The sequence below is a fragment of the Pelophylax lessonae genome, assembly GCF_965119305.1.
Source record: "Pelophylax lessonae genome assembly, chromosome: 3".
In the NCBI taxonomy this organism is placed as follows: domain Eukaryota; kingdom Metazoa; phylum Chordata; class Amphibia; order Anura; family Ranidae; genus Pelophylax; species Pelophylax lessonae.
This window is the reverse complement of record NC_138770.1, coordinates 228883078-228902735: the sequence shown is the minus strand read 5'-3', so window position 1 is coordinate 228902735 and position 19658 is coordinate 228883078. Positions and strand designations below refer to the sequence as shown.

The 19658-nt window shown below is 42.9% G+C and overlaps 1 protein-coding gene across 3 annotated transcripts in view; it reads right to left on the bottom strand.

Annotated features, from left to right (window-relative positions):
- Nucleotides 1–19658, bottom strand: part of XRN1 (5'-3' exoribonuclease 1) — a 223576-nt gene that overhangs the window by 22613 nt on the left and 181305 nt on the right. For all 3 annotated transcript variants that reach the window (XM_082248988.1, XM_082248987.1, XM_082248989.1), the window contains exon 39: nucleotides 12785–12960. In XM_082248988.1, coding sequence (XP_082105114.1) covers nucleotides 12785–12960 — 176 coding nt within the window. The remainder of the gene's footprint in view (nucleotides 1–12784; nucleotides 12961–19658) is intronic.

Below are 19658 nucleotides of genomic sequence, written 5' to 3'. Positions count from 1 at the left end.
CACATACGATGGTAGATCTTCCTAGAAGTAGATTTCTTAGCTTTTAACAGCGTTGGAATCACCGACTCAGACAAACCTCTATCCATTCAAAAGCCAAGCCGTCAAAGCCAGCGACTGTAAAGCAGGATGGAAGAGTGGGTCTTGGGACAGCAGATCCTTCCCGATAGGAAGCTTCCAAGGAACGTCGGCGACCAGCCGCACCAGATCAGCGTACCAAGCCCGGCGAGGCCAGTCCGGGGCCACTAAGATAACCATAATTCCTTCTGCCTCAATCCGGCATAGAAGTCTTAGCAGAAGCTTAAGAGTAGGGAAGGCGTGAATTAGTGATCGACCGATATAGGTTTTTCGTTGCAGATACCAATATTTCGCCAAACGCATATCGGTATTGGCCGATATTTTCACACATTTTGCCAAAAAAACACAAATTTCGACACAAATCTCTTAACAAACATGTTAATCTTTATTTATTAACATTTTTAACATTAAGTTCTCGCTCTTCACACCTTAACTGCATAACAACTGATAGGAAAACTTTAATTGCAAGGGCATTTGCATTTCACATCATCTGATTGTGCAATAATGCATAATAAAATGCTGCAGTAGTGGAATCACTCACTGCAATATGTTTTAATTCACTACTGCAGTGCAGTCAGTGCAAAACTGCTAGAAAAAAAGCTAGGCAACAACAACAGCTACACAACAGTGGATTGGACTGGAGTACCTCTGCATTATTGCACTCACTGCAACTACTGAAGTGTGCAGTCAGTCAGTCAGTGCACAACCACTGTAAAAAGAGCAAGGCAACAGCTACACATGTCACAGTGGATTGGACTGGAGTCAGTGAAGGACTACCTCTGCAGTAAGGCACTCACTGCAACTACTGCAGTCAGTGCAATACTGCTAGAAAAAAGCAAGGCAACAACTACACATGTCACAGTGGATTGGACTGGAGTTGCAATAAACAGGGTAGCACTAAACAGGCAATCTCCTTTAAAGGGAAGATCAGTCAAGGCCTTTTTAGAAGTCTGGTCCGCAGACTGGCATTTGAGCCAAAAGACACGCCGAAGGACAACTGCCGAGCCACTAGGGGAGCCGCATCCAAAAGAGACATCCCAAATAAACTGCAGCCAGCTCAGCAAAGGCGGGGGGATCTGTTCTCCCTCCAGGTCACGGCGCAAAGCCTAGCCCATTCGGTCAGTGTCAGGGCAGTGTTGAAAAATGGCTTCATGGTCGAACCAGCCAGGGTGTACATATTACGGACCACAGCCTCTGCCTTCCTGTCAGCCGGGTCCTTAAAGGCCGGGACTCTTCAACCGGAAGCATGGTTGCCTTGTTCAATCTGGAAACCAGAGGGTCCACCACTGGTGGAACTGTGGAACTGTCCACTTCTTAACAAGGGACTCCTCATAGGGGTATCGCCTAGCAAAATCGCTTAGGTACTCCATGGGGACGCTTTGGTTGTCCCCACTATTTACTGACAATTCTGTCAAATAGGAGGGAATCTGGAACACCTTTTCTGCTCTGGATGGCTTGTGAATGCCAAAGGGAACCTGCACCTCCGCCGCAGCTTCAGCTGAGCCCTCCATCTTTAAGGTCTCACATATCTCTACAATCAGTGCATCCACCAGCGCCTTTTCGTACGCGGTGTTAAACTTTCAGTGCGAAATAGAAATACATTTTTATTATTACAGGTCAAGAATTGTGAACTTTGAGGCCTCCATTGACCTTGCTACATATTGAGTCAAAACTCTTTCAGTTTGAAACACACATTGCGTCCATTGTTTGACATGGTTTTGTTTGCCTGTACTTTGAGATAAGAAGCTGTGTCATCTGCTCCCGAAAGGAAATTGTGTTGGTTAAACTTTGAATAAGAGAAACCAGAAAGATCGCAAAACTTTATGTTCAGGCCATGACTCACACAATGGGCGAAACTAAATTTCAGGATAACACCTGTGTTCAACCATACCCAATGCAAGTAAACTATTGTTTCCACCCTGAGAAGACAAACAAAACTGTCTGGACAAAGACGAGAATCTGTCATTTATTTACCTAAACACAAACAGGGGGATAAAGTTGTTGAAATCTACACGGAGTCACATAAACATTGTCACTTAGATTGATGAGAACTGCAAATCTCAAAATGAATTTCAGAAAATCATAAATTGATATCTCTGCCCCATCATATACAAAAGGTGTTATGGAACTATGATGTTATGACAACCTCCTACTGAGAAGTACATTATATTCTATCATATAGTAGTGTCAAATGGTCAGAAATTTCGCCCATATTTTATCATCCAGTCCAAATCATAAATGTACTGTTGTTAACATAGTAATCCCTTAAATGGATAATACTCTAATTGGAAACAAACCATGTATAGAAAAAGTTACATATACAAGCTGTTGTGTATCAATATATATAACTGTATATGTATCTATACAATTCTTACTGCTACTAATTGAAGTCTTGGGTTAAAAAGTAAAATCCAATATATATATTACATAAGATATATTAAATATTAGAATAGTGTTACCAAGATTAATCTTTATTCAGATACCTGGTGGATTAAATGGACGTCATAGATGAGAGCATGATTACATTTTATGTTTTTTTTTTATAATAGTCTTAAATGGAGAAATTTTTAATTCATTTTAATATACTGGTTATCCAAGAGGTGTCACCCTATGACATCACCAGTTAATGAATAAGATGTTCCAACCAATAGGAATAATGTTCCTCCCACTGGGTTTGGCTTATGATAATTTTTACTGCCCTTTTGTTCAACACAAAATAAGAAGAAACCAGAGATGTAAGAGGGGATGCAACACAACAGACACAAGATACAAGATACATCACACTTACAACATACACACTACTAACAGCCATGCACAAACTCATCTACACAGACGACTCCATTTCAATCTGCCATGTATCTGAACCTTTGAGGGACGCCAGGCGAAACTCCTCCCTAATTGGCCACCATCTTGGAAATGCAGCCATCTTAAGGAACCTGGTAACTACTATTCTAAGCTAAGCGGCCATTTTAAATATGGTAATTATGCCTTGCTGTTATTTGATTATTATTCAATATTGTTTATGTACTTCCTTAAATGTTTTATATTTCGTATTTAAAGGGTAACGAAAGTACAATCCCAGCCGTATAAACCATATGTAGATTTTTCTCTAAAGAGATGATTTTTGTTTTTATGACATTTTTAATATCAGATTAAGCGCATTATTTGCGATTTTACGTCTTCCGTTTTGCATGGCTTATTCTCACTTCATCTGCAGTGGAATGACTTTCGGCCATGTGATTCGCAGACTATTGTGGTCTGATTATATAGAATATTAATGTATGGTTCATACTACACCTGGGAAAAACATAATCTTGTTTTATTTTACTTTCATCGTTTAGCTAAATATCACATTGCATTTATCGTTTTAAGTTGGTATTTTATGTAAGGTTATCTCTTTGTGTCACTCAAGTATGATCATTTATGGTGAAAATATGTCTTGCGAATAAATATTCTTATATATATATTCCCTACTGTAGACTGTTTCACTAAGATTGGTATATGCTTTTAAAAAGAAATTAACTGATATAAAAAAAGAACTTGGGAAAATTGCGTGGTATACTATGAGTGTCTGAACAAAATTAATTGGGTTTTTTCTTAGATATTAAATTATTTGCCGTAATCGGCTGGAGGCACTGCGTCATAATTCTATTGATAGTTCAGACATCGCCTTTTAGTAATAAATTAAAAATAGTCAAATTTTATACCAAAACGCACAACATATTAAATGGAGGCACTGCTGAGATATCATTAATTTCTTACATATACCAATCATAATTTTGATCATGGTGACATAATTCATAACTTTGCAAAAAAAAAAAAAAAAAAAAGAGAATTTTTTTTTATAATTTTTTTTTAAATTATTTAATTGTGAATATTGATAGTAATGCCCTAAAATGTCTACATAAGGTAAGGTTCACGCTGCCAACTCTGGCTAGATGTCAATCCCACAGCCCCAGTAGATTCGGCACAGATCTAGAATATGTAGAGACACCTCTCTGAGTCTAAAATGGTGATATATGTATAGGCTAGTTGGAGTCATACCAAAATCCTCAGAAAAAGTCGGGCCAAAAATGGGCACCAGACGTGGGTAGAGGAAAACCTGATGTATGAACTCACCAAAAGCTTCTCTAACCCCAAAGACGTCAGGAAGCGTGATCACATACTTTTAGAATCATGGCCAATCTTACTGTATCTCTGTGAGGAACTGCACCATAAGGCTCAGCAAAAAGGAATTTAGTAAAGTTCTAATCTCCACTCCAAATAATAAGAAGTGAGAAAAGGAACCTCCTTGAGCAGGTGAAAGTGACCTCTATTGGGACACATAGGTTAAGAGAATGTAGCACGAAACTGTAGGAAAAAGTAGAACTGTGGCAGAAGTTGTATTCAGAAAGCTGTAATATAAGCAACCATTTGAAAGAGCAATGTAAACGATTAATGCAATAAGTAGGAAGTTTTGAGCAAGGAAAAATGTTTTTTTTTTTAATAGCGGAAGTTGCCGAGTAACCAGTAGTTAAAAATTAAGTTGCCGAGTAACCAGCAGTGGAAAATTTTAAAATAAATAAATAAATAAAAATAAAAATGTAACAGTTCCAGTAAGGACAGGAATTCATCAATAAATAAATAGGAAAATTCAAAAAGGTTATGGTGTCCATACAAAAGGGTACTGCTTATCAGTCCTGCATTATAAATAAAATGAAGTAATTAATTAGACCCAGATATGACTCCCAGTCTGATGGTTATGACCCAGACAAGGGGGGGAGAGTCAGGCAAAGAGTCCACGTCCTACCCCAGTCATATTCCTAAGATAGGAGGGCAGAAATTGGGCAGCCATGCATAACTAGGTATGAGTCATATCAGGTCACCGCAAAAAGACTAGCACCCCTAAAAAGATACCATACACCTCTATAATTTAAAAAGTTTGTTTTAAAAAGAGTACTGTCCCGATTTTTATTAAGAAAGGGTCCTTAGACATTACTAATCTTGAGGCCTACAAAAACAGCCTGTGTTGTTCCTCAAGGATGTAATTTAAAAGTCGGCCCACACAAAAAAAAAAAAAAAAAAAAACCCTTAACGCTGCTAGAGCTGCTATATATAATTTAAAATGTACACAGCACCAAAGCCCACTAAATTTTTGCTGTACTGTACTCAAAAGTGCCTAACACCCTTCCATGGAGGAGCCTGAGTACAACTATCCAGAATTTAAAACCCTGTGCTTTGAGGCATCGGCCAGGTACATAAAAATAAGTTTGGCCAGGGACTACAAGTTGGGGTGTTCACTGGAATGGTTGGCAAAAGAGAGCGACAATTTGCACTCCATCCAACAGACCAGTGAACAAAGAAAGGCGTGAGCCTGTCACCAAAATTGTGGCAGAAACACACCTTTCTCCTCAACCTTAACACTAAAAAAAAAAAAAATATATAATAATAAATAAATAAATAAATAAAAAGGAGCAAGATTTTATACCGGATACCTCAAGGAGGACACCGGACACCCCACCAATAAGGAGGGGGGAACAGAGGCCATTTTAGGATTTCTTTCCAAGGGGACAGAGCCCAAGGTTTAAAAGAATCTCCAGGGAGCATCCCCAAAGAGCCAATTCACCCTTGAGGATGGAAATCCTCGCTATGCCAAATATCCTCAACAAAAGGGGGGACCCCACAAATAAATAGGGATTTGCCCCATCTTAGGGCTCCTCAAAACCCTCGGGAAGATGAACAGACATTAAGGCCCAGACCCCGCCAGAACCGAGCAAATGGTTCTGATAGGGATCTGTCCCATCTGTCTGTACCCGAGAGACATAGGCACCGCAGGAGGCGGAGCCAAATATATATAAATAAAAAAAAAAAAAAAGCCAATAATTCTATTTCAGAAAAGATTGTTCAGCAGAGTAGATGCCAAGGTGGATCGGATGATCACTTGATTCACTCAGGGCACTGTAGCCCGAACTAAAATAATTCCTTTTTAGGAACAAATCTTGTGGCCAGCCAAAGGCCACAAAATCCTTAAATGCCCAAATAGCAAGGGATCAGAGGGACACACTGAATGGATGCATAGGAGACAGAGGTTCTAACACCATTTTATCCCCAGGTCACAGTATTGAGGATCCTGAAAATCCCTGTCAGGGGGATCTTGGTTGTTAGATAATAACTACTCTCCTATTTTTCAGTGGTCACTTCATCCCTCTGACTCAAACAGGTCGCTCAAAGCGGGCACATTTCGAAAAATCGCCAATGGCGGTGATACAAGGAGGATCAAACCCTAATGACGTAATGAAGTCAAGAGGTTAAAGGTGGTATTACGGTAACCAAGAAGAATCCTCAATGTCAGGTAGTTTTGTTGCCTACCATGAATTGCATTGATGCCCCAAAGGGGGGATATTATATTTTTTTTTCCTCCCAAGTAGAAGGTAAATTCTAACAAAATAGTATATCACTGTTCAATTGTTCAATGTGTAGTATCCATGGTGATGAATACGTCCCCATGTTAATGAGCCCCAGAAGTCAGTCTCCCCTGGGAAAGGTTGCATATATAGTCTCACCGTCCATGGTGGTCAGATAAAAGGCTGATCACACGATGGAATAAAAGGAGGACTCTGAGGAAGCTCAGGATACTAACCTTACATTGAAATCCCAACTAAAAGTTATGGCTGAAAACTGTATGTATCATTTTCTCATGGAATCCATTTCCCTTTATAGGACTAAGAGACCCAGGAAGTAAGCAGGAAACCGAGAGTCTGATGTGTCTGAGACACCCAAAGGGGGGTACAGTGTGAAGGACCCCCAGATACCCCTGATGGCCAGTCTACCAAGACGAACCCGTCAAGACAGCCAAAGGCAAAAGTGCCCGGAGAAATCCACATTCCACTGGCCAACAGATGATAACCCTTGGATCCACACCTCACTCGGAGTCACCATGCTTGTTTACTGAAGTCACTACACCTACTTGCAGGTGTCTACACCCCATTCAACTATTCCATACCTATCTACAAAGCTGTCAAAGTCCGATTTAAGCCCTATTTCTTCAAAAGTTCTGCCTTGGAAAAATGTTTCAAACGGCTACGGCAATTTTCACAATTTTTCCAAGAGGGGGGATTTGTTAAACTTTCAGTGCGAAATAGAAATACATTTTTATTATTACAGGTCAAGAATTGTGAACTTTGAGGCCTCCATTGACCTTGCTACATATTGAGTCAAAACTCTTTCAGTTTGAAACACACATTGCGTCCATTGTTTGACATGGTTTTGTTTGCCTGTACTTTGAGATAAGAAGCTGTGTCATCTGCTCCCGAAAGGAAATTGTGTTGGTTAAACTTTGAATAAGAGAAACCAGAAAGATCGCAAAACTTTATGTTCAGGCCATGACTCACACAATGGGCGAAACTAAATTTCAGGATAACACCTGTGTTCAACCATACCCAATGCAAGTAAACTATTGTTTCCACCCTGAGAAGACAAACAAAACTGTCTGGACAAAGACGAGAATCTGTCATTTATTTACCTAAACACAAACAGGGGGATAAAGTTGTTGAAATCTACACGGAGTCACATAAACATTGTCACTTAGATTGATGAGAACTGCAAATCTCAAAATGAATTTCAGAAAATCATAAATTGATATCTCTGCCCCATCATATACAAAAGGTGTTATGGAACTATGATGTTATGACAACCTCCTACTGAGAAGTACATTATATTCTATCATATAGTAGTGTCAAATGGTCAGAAATTTCGCCCATATTTTATCATCCAGTCCAAATCATAAATGTACTGTTGTTAACATAGTAATCCCTTAAATGGATAATACTCTAATTGGAAACAAACCATGTATAGAAAAAGTTACATATACAAGCTGTTGTGTATCAATATATATAACTGTATATGTATCTATACAATTCTTACTGCTACTAATTGAAGTCTTGGGTTAAAAAGTAAAATCCAATATATATATTACATAAGATATATTAAATATTAGAATAGTGTTACCAAGATTAATCTTTATTCAGATACCTGGTGGATTAAATGGACGTCATAGATGAGAGCATGATTACATTTTATGTTTTTTTTTATAATAGTCTTAAATGGAGAAATTTTTAATTCATTTTAATATACTGGTTATCCAAGAGGTGTCACCCTATGACATCACCAGTTAATGAATAAGATGTTCCAACCAATAGGAATAATGTTCCTCCCACTGGGTTTGGCTTATGATAATTTTTACTGCCCTTTTGTTCAACACAAAATAAGAAGAAACCAGAGATGTAAGAGGGGATGCAACACAACAGACACAAGATACAAGATACATCACACTTACAACATACACACTACTAACAGCCATGCACAAACTCATCTACACAGACGACTCCATTTCAATCTGCCATGTATCTGAACCTTTGAGGGACGCCAGGCGAAACTCCTCCCTAATTGGCCACCATCTTGGAAATGCAGCCATCTTAAGGAACCTGGTAACTACTATTCTAAGCTAAGCGGCCATTTTAAATATGGTAATTATGCCTTGCTGTTATTTGATTATTATTCAATATTGTTTATGTACTTCCTTAAATGTTTTATATTTCGTATTTAAAGGGTAACGAAAGTACAATCCCAGCCGTATAAACCATATGTAGATTTTTCTCTAAAGAGATGATTTTTGTTTTTATGACATTTTTAATATCAGATTAAGCGCATTATTTGCGATTTTACGTCTTCCGTTTTGCATGGCTTATTCTCACTTCATCTGCAGTGGAATGACTTTCGGCCATGTGATTCGCAGACTATTGTGGTCTGATTATATAGAATATTAATGTATGGTTCATACTACACCTGGGAAAAACATAATCTTGTTTTATTTTACTTTCATCGTTTAGCTAAATATCACATTGCATTTATCGTTTTAAGTTGGTATTTTATGTAAGGTTATCTCTTTGTGTCACTCAAGTATGATCATTTATGGTGAAAATATGTCTTGCGAATAAATATTCTTATATATATATTCCCTACTGTAGACTGTTTCACTAAGATTGGTATATGCTTTTAAAAAGAAATTAACTGATATAAAAAAAAGAACTTGGGAAAATTGCGTGGTATACTATGAGTGTCTGAACAAAATTAATTGGGTTTTTTCTTAGATATTAAATTATTTGCCGTAATCGGCTGGAGGCACTGCGTCATAATTCTATTGATAGTTCAGACATCGCCTTTTAGTAATAAATTAAAAATAGTCAAATTTTATACCAAAACGCACAACAGCGGTTGCAGAAGTAGAGGAATCCTCCTCACTATCTGAGGATTCAGGGCACGTGGTCGCAGACCCAGCAGGGTGACCAAAGTCTGTGGTGGCCGAATCAGATTCAGGATCTGATGAGGCAGATGAGGCAGGGGAAGGCGAGGGGGGTGCTTTTTGCCAACCCTTCACCCAAAAGCCACCTCCACCCGGGACATCAAGGGCTCCAGGACCGCCATCAGTGCATTAAAGGATGGGACCTGGAGGGCCCCCAGCCTTAGAGAGGGGATCGGGTGGGGAGATGTGCTCCAAAGACTCCATGAGTCACCAGGGGGACAACCCCCACCGCTCAGGCAGCCCACACGGTTGCCAGCCACAGAGCACCAATCGATCCTCAGTAGGGAGAGAAAGGGGACACCACCAGACTCACCAGCCTGCAGAAACCAGGCACTGCAGCTACCAGGAAAATTTGCACTGCACGAATGGCCAAAAATCAACAAAATCGCTGCCCAGAGGGCTTCACTGTCACTGCCGCTGCTATTTTCAATGGCAAACCACCAAAAAATGGCCGCCGGACTACACAAACATGGCCGCCATGCATTTAGCAGACAGGCTACGAAAAAATGGTGGCTCTGTGCAGCACCCGAGGCTCCCAGGGACCCAGGAGGGATCCCTAGGCTTCAGAAAATGGCACAGGCAGGAAGGGGGGGGGGCCCTGGCAGGAGTCCCTACCAAGTACAGCCCTCCCCCTCACAGTTGATCACCCAGTCGCTGGCAGCGCAACCCCTTTCCCCCATCGCCAGCACAGCACCCTGCCCCCACCCTAGGCGGTGAATCAGGTCCCCCCACAGCCCCAGCATCAGTGAAGTAGCGGGCCAATGGGGAGGCGAGATGGCCCACAGGGACCACCAGTCCGATGAGGGGGGTGCCTAATGGGAAGAAGGGGAACTAGAGTACGACCGTCCCATGGAGGGGCCCACATCCACCCCAAAACCCTCAAGGGGGAGAGGGGAGACAGTTCCCTATCATACCAGGAAGCAGACGGGCACCGCTTCAGAGAGAACCTCCTCTCCATCGAAATGGGGGGCTGTCGGCCAGGTGGAACACTGTGACTCGAACCGAGACCTGGTCGCACGCGACCTCGCGACACGTTTAACTCGCAGGCCAGCCCGCGTCTGGTGGAGCTATAAAGAGGCCGACCTAGTGCAGAGCTAAGGTCTGTGCATGCTCGCTGGCCAGACTGGGGTGACCACTGGATCTAGATTATCCAGCCCGTCGCCCAGTCCGGCAGTTGATTGTAGATCTCACCGTAAAAAATCCAGGAGAAAAAAAATTCTATCTAAAAAGAAAAAATTGGCAGGACCAGAGATCAAAGCAAGGAACTAGGTCCTTACTCCTGACTAGGCAGAAAAAACTGAGTACCTATAGTAGAGAGAGGGACTATATCCCCTGGGACTGATCATAGGCGTAGCCAGAATTTTTTTTTTAGTGTCCTACACCTGTAGGGGCCAATATAACCCAATGGTTAAGAAGATCAGGAGCTGTGTTCATCAATGAATGAAAAAGAAATTATAACGCGTACCCTGCATTACTCTGGTCATAACAAAAAAAATGGAGTCCTACACACTGCAAGGATTAACTGTTTATTAAAGCAGAAAAACTGAACATTTGACAACCACAAACCAAAAACAATATTTATTTTTTAATATTCTAAGCAAGTCATCCCTCCACGTCTCCATGCATTATTTAGCAGAGAAATCACTTTGAAAAACACCCACTAGCATTTCTGGTCGTGGCTATCTTAAAGTGAGATTAAAATCTTGTTTTTTTGTTTAAAAATAACATGTTATACTTACCTGCTCTGTGAAGTGGTTTTGCAAAGAGCAGCCCAGATCCTCCCCCTCAGGTCCCTCGTTGGCACTCCTGGCCCCTCCCTCCTGTCAGGTGCCCCCACAGCAAGCAGCTTACTATGGGGAAACCCAAGCCAAGCCGCACTCTGTGTCTCCATTCAGACACGGAGCTGCAGCTCGCCCCCCACCCTCCCTTCTCATTGGCTTTTTTACTTTGATTGACAGCAGCAGGAGCCAATGGTGCCTGCTGCTGTCTAAGTCAATAAGGAGGGAGAGTCCCAGACAGCCGAGACTCTCATGCAACATCACTGGATCAAGAGGGGGGCTCAAGTATTAGGGGGGGCTGCTGCACAGAAGGTTTTTTATCTTAATACAAAGAATTAATTAAGATAAAAAAAAAACCTCCTGCCTTTAGAACTACTTTAAATAAAGGCAGGGGATTCATGTAGCATTTACTTCCTGGAATCCATCTGCCCTCAGCTCGGGGATGCATGCAGGAGTGTGTGCTTAGCTGAGAAAAACCCTCTAACCCTCCCGAAAACTCATGTACAGTATGACATAATTTGCTTACGCATGGAAAACAGGAGGTGAAAAGATATTAAAAAAAAAAAAAAAAAAACACAAAACAAGTAAATATGATATACTTTCCGAGGGTTTACAAAAATGGCTGCATTACTCATCTTATCCTCACTCCAGCAAGTTCCATCATTCTGTGCAACCAGCCTGCTGCAGTCTCTGTAAGCTGCTACCGGCCAAGGTCACATTCCTGCCTTCATCACATACAACACAGCATTACTAGCCCTACACTGTTAGTGTAGCGAGGTAATTCAACCCCTACAGCAACTCTCTTGACCCAACAAGCTTTAAAACATGTAATGCAGGGGGACCCAAAGCTAAATTTTGTTTTTTTTTTGCTAAGAGTTGGATTTGAAGGTTTTGAACCTTTGGTACTATGACCATAATTAAAATATATGCAAGTGCATCTATAACTAGAACTTTTTTAAATTTAGCATGGAAGGGTCGGACTCCTGCCTGTTTCCCCACTGGAAAATATTCACCCTTTCTAGTCCTGATAGCTACTGCTCCTAGACAAAAAGTGACATGAATTTCAAACTTTTATAACTGGGATCAGAACAAGATGTCAGGGAAATCTTGTATTGAAAAAATATTTTCCATTAACAACTAAGAGGAATCTCACATTGGAACACCTCTCACATTGAAAGGATTTTCTTCATTTGCTGTTGTATCTCCAGGAGAAGCAGTGAAAGTATATCTAATCAATATAGATGAGCTTAGGTTTGGTCTGAACATGGGTTTGGACTGAACCCAGAAGTAATCTACCACTCCCTCTCACTACTACCCAATCAACTGAGGCCAGGGGAATTCCTGTCAAGCAAATGCATATACATGAAGGGGTGGGGATGCTCATGACCTTATTGACCAAATATGGCCACATGCTCATACCTACTTCCAAACGGTACCAAGACAGCAAAAGGGGGGGGGGGGGAATCATTCTTGGCTTTTGATTCACTTTAATATTGAATGCATCATATTCAGTATTTTTAATACACTGATCAGCAATAGTGACAGTAATGTGGTTGACAGACACTATATATTTTATAGTTTTCTAGTTTACCTGTGGTGTTCGCATTAGTGAAAACTCCGGCGAAGGCATTCCAACAAAGGAGCAGATACGACAAAGTTCAGAAACGAGTGTGACCAGAGGTTGTGGAAGGAGAGGTGGGCGCTTTAACTCTGGATTAGGTGCATTGAAAGGTGGTCCTGCACCATGTGCTCTGTTCATATGTGCAGCTGCAATACAACGCAGAAGTTAACAAGGCATTTACCACCCACAAGCTCACAGCGATGCACAAAGCAGTCTGCATAAGTAAGTAATGCTCTACTATTTTACTTCAACTTAAGTCTCACTTTTACAGCTTGGAACATAAAAAAATATGCTGATGCACATGATACAGATATAGATTTTCTTTTTGCATATAGCGTTTCCCATGCTACAGTACACAGTTGGCAGATGACAACATCACTTTGTTTCAGTGCTGCAGCTTCCTGTGCCACCTGTCTGCTCATTTGAAAGTCAGCATCATCACATAACTAGGTCACTGTCCAATAACTAGACAAGAGAACACAAGATGCTCTAAAGCTAAAACAGCATAAAGTGCACCTGTGTGTCTATGGAGTGTAGCAGGAGTGAATGAATGACAGGACTGGCTGAATCTTTTGGCAGTAAAAAAAAACTTCACAGGTAGGTATTCCAACAGTCTACTATTCAGTTTGCTTGATTTAAGCAATAGTCCTGCAATAATTCCATTTTTAAGAGAAATGTGTTGTTATATACAGTATCTCACAAAAGTGAGTACACCCCTCGTATTTTTGTGAGATATTGTATATTCTTGTCTAAACATGCTTTTTAAGGCTAAGACATATAAAATAATTGACCCCAAGTTTACAAAGAACATAAATATTAAGGGCAGGGTGGATTTGATTTAAATCATGATTTAAATCACTAGTAAAAAGACTTAATTGAAATCATAATTTTTAAAGAGCAACTGTCATCTCTGACCCATTGTAAATTGTGTGAAAGCATTGTGTAAAATTGTGTGAATACATCAATGCAGTGCATGTCATCTCAGCATGCAGAGCTTGGATTAACTGAAAGAGTTTACCAAAAATGTAAATATTGCAGAATATATATATATATATATATATATATATATATATATATATATATATATATACACACACAGTGGGTACGGAAAGTATTCAGACCCCCTTAAATTTTTCACTCTTTGTTATATTGCAGCCATTTGCTAAAATCATTTAAGTTCATTCTTCTTCCTCATGAATGTACACATAGCACCCCATACTGACAGAAAAACACAGAATTGTTGACATTGTTGCAGATTTATTAAAAAAGAAAAACTGAAATATCACATGGTCCTAAGTATTCAGACCCTTTGCTCAGTATTTAGTAGAAGCCCCCTTTTGATCTAATACAGCCAGGAGTCTTTTTGGGAAAGACACACCTGGATTTGGGGGATCCTCTGCCATTCCTCCTTGCATATCCTCTCCAGTTCTGTCAGGTTGGATGGTAAACGTTGGTGGACAGCCATTTTTAGGTCTCTTCAGAGATGCTCAATTGGGTTTAAGTCAGGGCTCTGGCTGGGCCATTCAAGAACAGTCACGGAGTTGTTGTGAAGCCACTCCTTCGTTATTTTAGCTGTGTGCTTAGGGTCATTGTCTTGTTGGAAGGTAAACCTTCGGCCCAGTCTGAGGTCCAGAGCACTCTGGAGAAGGTTTTTGTCCAGGATATCCCTGTACTTGGCCGCATTCATCTTTCATAGGGAGCCACATGCTCTTTTTTTTGTAAATTCTTTATTTAGCAAGAGAGGACACTGGTAGATCTTCCTAGAGGTAGATTTCCCAGCTTTTAACAGCGTAGGAATCACCGACTCAGATAAACCGCTATCCTTTAGCACCTTGAGTTCAACACCCAAGCCGTCAAAGCCAGCGACCGTAAAGCAGGATGGAAGATTGGTCCTTGGCATAGCAGATCCTCCCTGACAGGAAGCTTCTAAGGAGCATGGGCGACCAGCCACACCAGAACGGCATACCAATTCGGCGAGGCCACACTGGAGCCACTACAATGACCGGAATTCCTTCTGCCTCGATCCTGCGTAGAAGTCTTGGCAGAAGCTTGAGAGGAAGGAAGGCGTAAATCAGACGATACTGACCCCACGGGGCCACCAGCGCGTCTGTGGCGTCCGCCAGAGGATCCCGGGACCGAGCCACAAACCTCTGCACCTTTCTGTTGAGCCAAAATGCCAACAGATCTACCTCGGGATGTCCCACCGGAGACACAACTGATGAAACACCTCCGTATGAAGGGACCACTCCCCTTGGAGGTAATCCGCCTGCCAGTTTTCTTCCCCGGGAACGTGTACAGCGGAGAGGTCTGGAACAAACTGTTCTGTCCCCCTTAGAATGCTGGCTACCTCCAGAGCCGCCAGGACACTTCTTGTGCCCCCTGGTAATTGACATAAGCCACTGCCATGGCATTGTCCAATTGAATGTGCACTGGGTATCCCTGAAGACGATCCATCCAATGGTCCAGACACAGTCTGATCGCTCAGAAATCCAAGACATTGATCGGTAGACTGGACTCTTCCAGTGTCCAGATCCCCTGAGAAGAATGTTTGCTGAGGACGCCTCCCCAGCCAGACAGGCTGGCATCCGTGGTGACCACTGTCCAATACAATGGGAGGAAGGATTTGCCCAGACGAAGCGCCAGAAACTAGAGAACAAAGCCACCATATCAGGGACTTCTTCGTTCCCTGACTGAGCAGGATCTGACTGTCCAGAGACTGCCCCATTTGGCCAGAATCTCCAGTTGCAGTGACCTCATATGGAACTGTACAAACAGAACCGCCTCGAAGGTCGACGCCATCAGGCCGAGCACCCGCATGCAAGTCCGAGGGACGACCATCTGCTTGACAGCAGGAGACGAATTGCAGCCTAAAATTTCTGGAGTTTGTCCAGGGGAAGGAGTACTATAGCTAAGGCCAAGTCTAGAGTCAGACCCAGATAGTCCAGCTTTGTGGACGGACCCAGAGCAGACTTCTGAAAATTCAGAATCCAGCCGAACTCCCGCAGAGTTCGTATGGTGATCCCCAGGTTTTCCACCAGAGCAGTAGGAGAATCTGCTCTCGCAGAAGGAGGTCGTCCAAGTAGCCCAGTACCGCAATCCCCTGTTGGCGTAACAAAGCTAGCACCGGTGCAAACACTTTTGTGAAGACCCGAGGCGAGACAAAAGGGCAACGCCACAAACTGATAATGCTCCTCTCCCACGGCAAATCAGAGGAAGCGCTGGTAAATGGCACATATTGGAATGTGAAGGTAAGCATTCTTGATGTTGATAGAGGCAAGAAAATCCCCAACGCAGGCATGTCACCACCATGCAAATGGACACCATTCTGAACTTCTGCACCCACACAAAGCAGTTCAGCGCCTTGGGGTCCAGGATTGGATGCACCTAGCCTTCCTTCCTGGGAACTGTAAACAGGTTTGAGTAAAAACCCTGAAAACCTTACGAAGTTGGAACCGGGACAATCACCTCTTGAAGTAACTGGTCTTTTACCACCCCAAACAGACGATGTAAGCGGTCTGGGGACAGGCGCAAGTTGGAAGGAAAGAACCGTGCTGGGGGCAAGAGCGAAACTCGATCTTGTAGCCAGACAAAATGACTTTGTGGACCCACTTGTCTTTTACCAGGGAAGACCACGGATCCAGGAACCAGCGAAGGCGTCCCCCCACCCCCGATACGGGTGAGGGCGCACCTTCATGCTGAAGGAGCCTTGTCCATGGGTCTGGAGAAGCCCGCTCTCAGCTTGCCAGACCGGGTTCATTTGGATCCTCCAGAGGAGGCCCTGAAAGGCTTTGAGCCCTTGTCAGTCAACCCTGAGGGACGAAAAACTTCCTATGACCCGAGAAGGCCCCACGTCTACGATGAGGTTCCTTGCTCTTGGTAGCCTGCGGAAGAAAGGTACTCTTCCACCCTGTGAGACCTTGAATAATATCATCAAGGGTAGCTTCAAACGGACAATCTCCTTGAAAGGGTCGATCGGTCAAGGCCTTTTTAGAAGTCTGGTCCACAGACCGGCATTTGAGCCAAAAGACACGCCGAAGGACCACTGCCGAAATGGAAAGCCGAGCCACTAGGGGAGCCGCATCCAAAAAAGGCATCACAGATAAACTGCAACCCCTGGACCAGCTAGTCCGCCAGCTCAGCAAAGGCCGGGGGGGGGGGGGCTGTTCTCCCTCCAGGTCAAGGCGTAAAAGCTTAGCCCACTCGGTCAGAGCAATGGTGAATACCAGCCTCAGTGGCGAACCAGCCAGAGTGTACATATTACAGGCCACAGCCTCCACCTTCCTGGCAGCGGGATCCTTAAAGGCCGGGGACTCTTCAAACAGAATCATGGTTGCCTTGTTCAATCTGGAAAATGGGGGGTCCACCACTGGTGGAACAGTTCACTTCTTAATAAGGGACTCCCAATAGGGGTAACACTCAGGAACCCCAAGGGGACACTTTGGTCGTCCCCACTCTTTAGCGACAATTTTGTCAAAATAGGCATGGAAAGGAAACCCCTTTGCCGCTCTGGATGGCTTGTCAGCGCAAAAAGGGAACCTGTGCCTCTGTCGCAGTTGCGTCCTCCATATTTAGGGTCTCGCTCGCAGATACAATCAGTGCATCCACCAGCGCCTTTTCGTGTCAGGGTTGCAGATGCGGAGGAATCATCCTCACTATCAGAGGATTCTGAGCGTGTGGTTGTAGATCAAGCAGGGTAACCCATGTCCATGGTGGTCGAATAAGATTCAGAATCAAATGAGACAGGTGAGGCAGGGGAAGGCGGGGGATGCTTTTTGCTAGCCCGTCGCCCAAAAGCCACCTCCACCCAGGACACAAAAGGTCAACAGGACCGTCATCAGTGCATCGATGAATGGTTGGGACCTGGAGGGCCTTGCAGCCTCAGAGAGGAGATCAGGTGGGAAGATGTGCTCCAAAGACTCCATGAGTCACTGTGGAGACCCCACAAAAAAGGTGTAAAACACAGCAAGGGACAACCCCCACCGAGCTGGCACCACAACCTGGTCGCCAGGCACAAAGCACCAAGCGATCCTCAGCAGAGAGGGAGAGAACCCCACCAGACTCACCACCCAGCATAAACAGGCACCTGCAGCCACCAGGATAATCTGCACTGCAGGCATGGCGATCAGGAAGTAAAAAGATCCAGGAGTCAACACCAGGGAATGAGAAGGGGCTCCCACCGCTGAAAAAAACATAAAACAAGGTGCGCTGATCCTGTGGAGCCAACAGAGCTTAGTCCACCTGCATACAATTCTGTACAGTTTGTTGTTCAACCTGGAAGCAAGGAGGTCCACATTCAGCATCCAACACCTGTTACACTGATCCTGGAACACCTCCGGGTATAGAGACCACTTTTCCCAGGTCCAGATGCTGCTTGATGAGAAAATCTTCCTCCCAATTGTCTACACCTAAGACACAGCTGACACAAAGTCCTGCCCAGGATAGGCTCCCCTCTACCTTTCTTTCTGCAGAAATATTTCTGGTTCCTCCTGGATGACTAATATACACCATTGCTGTGGTACTGTTTGACTGAATCAAGCTGAAATGGCCCTCCAACAGGACACCTAAAGCCCCAAAATGTTTATCGGTAGACTAGATTCTTGGGCCGCCAAGCTAAAAAAAGCATGGTCCTCGTCATCAACCGAATCAGCTTGTCCAGAAACTGGACTTATTTGTCCCACAATGACAATATTGTCTTACAGATGCCTAGAGTGAAAGTGGGCAACAACAACCATTCCAAAGGATGCTACCATCAGCCCTAAGACTCTCATGCAGAAGCGGAGAGTCAATTGCCTTCTGGAAAGGAAAAATCAATCCCAAGGCTGGAGAGTCTAAAGATTCTCACTATGGCCTGCGACATGTCCAGCGCTAGACCCACATACTAGTAAGTAATGAGTCAGTACCAGCTAGGATTTCTGAAGGTTTAGAATTTATCCCAATCTCTGTAATGCTGGGACAATCAGGGATATGTCTGACAGTGCCCTCACTTACCATTCCCTAAATAGGAGGTTAAACACCCGGGGGAAGTGCAGAAGAGAGCCTAAAGGGCAGGGACACTAACTGGTAGAAAATGAGGGTCCAGCAGTCATCCCTTAAAATTGCTGGTTGTCTGGAAAGATGGGCACATGTAAGTAAGCATTTTTTATTTCCACAGAAGCCAGAAAGTTTCCATGGCAGGCAATGACTTATCTGGTTGACTCCATCTGTAATTCTTGGTCCCAAATGTAAACATTCGAGGATTTGAGGTCCAAAATAGGGAGAATGCCCCCTTTGGGTTTTGAAAGAGGTTTTAGTAAAACTAGAGATGCGCCAAAACATATAGTCCGAAAATAGTGTTTTCGGCATTTTGCCAATAGTGGCGCCGAAAACGCGAAAACGCCATGTTTTTCATAACTCATGTGACTCAAAAACCGCAGCAAAATATTAACACAGGTGCGTTATTGATGCGTTCTTGCTGCGTTTTCAATGCATTTCAATCGAGAGGTGCATTTATAGTGCTTTTTTTAACTGACCACAAATGCAGCAAGTAAGGTTTTTAACAACACATCGGAAGTGCAACAGACCAGTGTGAAGACATGCATAAAGGGATGTATTTTTCTTAAGCTTTTCTTGTGCTAAAAGGTGCCGATAAGGGCCAACAAATTCATATTCATTTAAATTCATGATATTAAAAAGTTGAAAATAATACAATTCTATATAAGAAATATATATATTTTGTAAAAACTGTAATTTTCGGTTTCAGCCAAGTGCATCCTAAATTTTTGGTTTCGGCACCAAAATTTCCATTCGGTGCACCTCTAAGTAAAACTGTTCTGTTAGTAAAACTGTTCAGTAAAACTGAAACTGT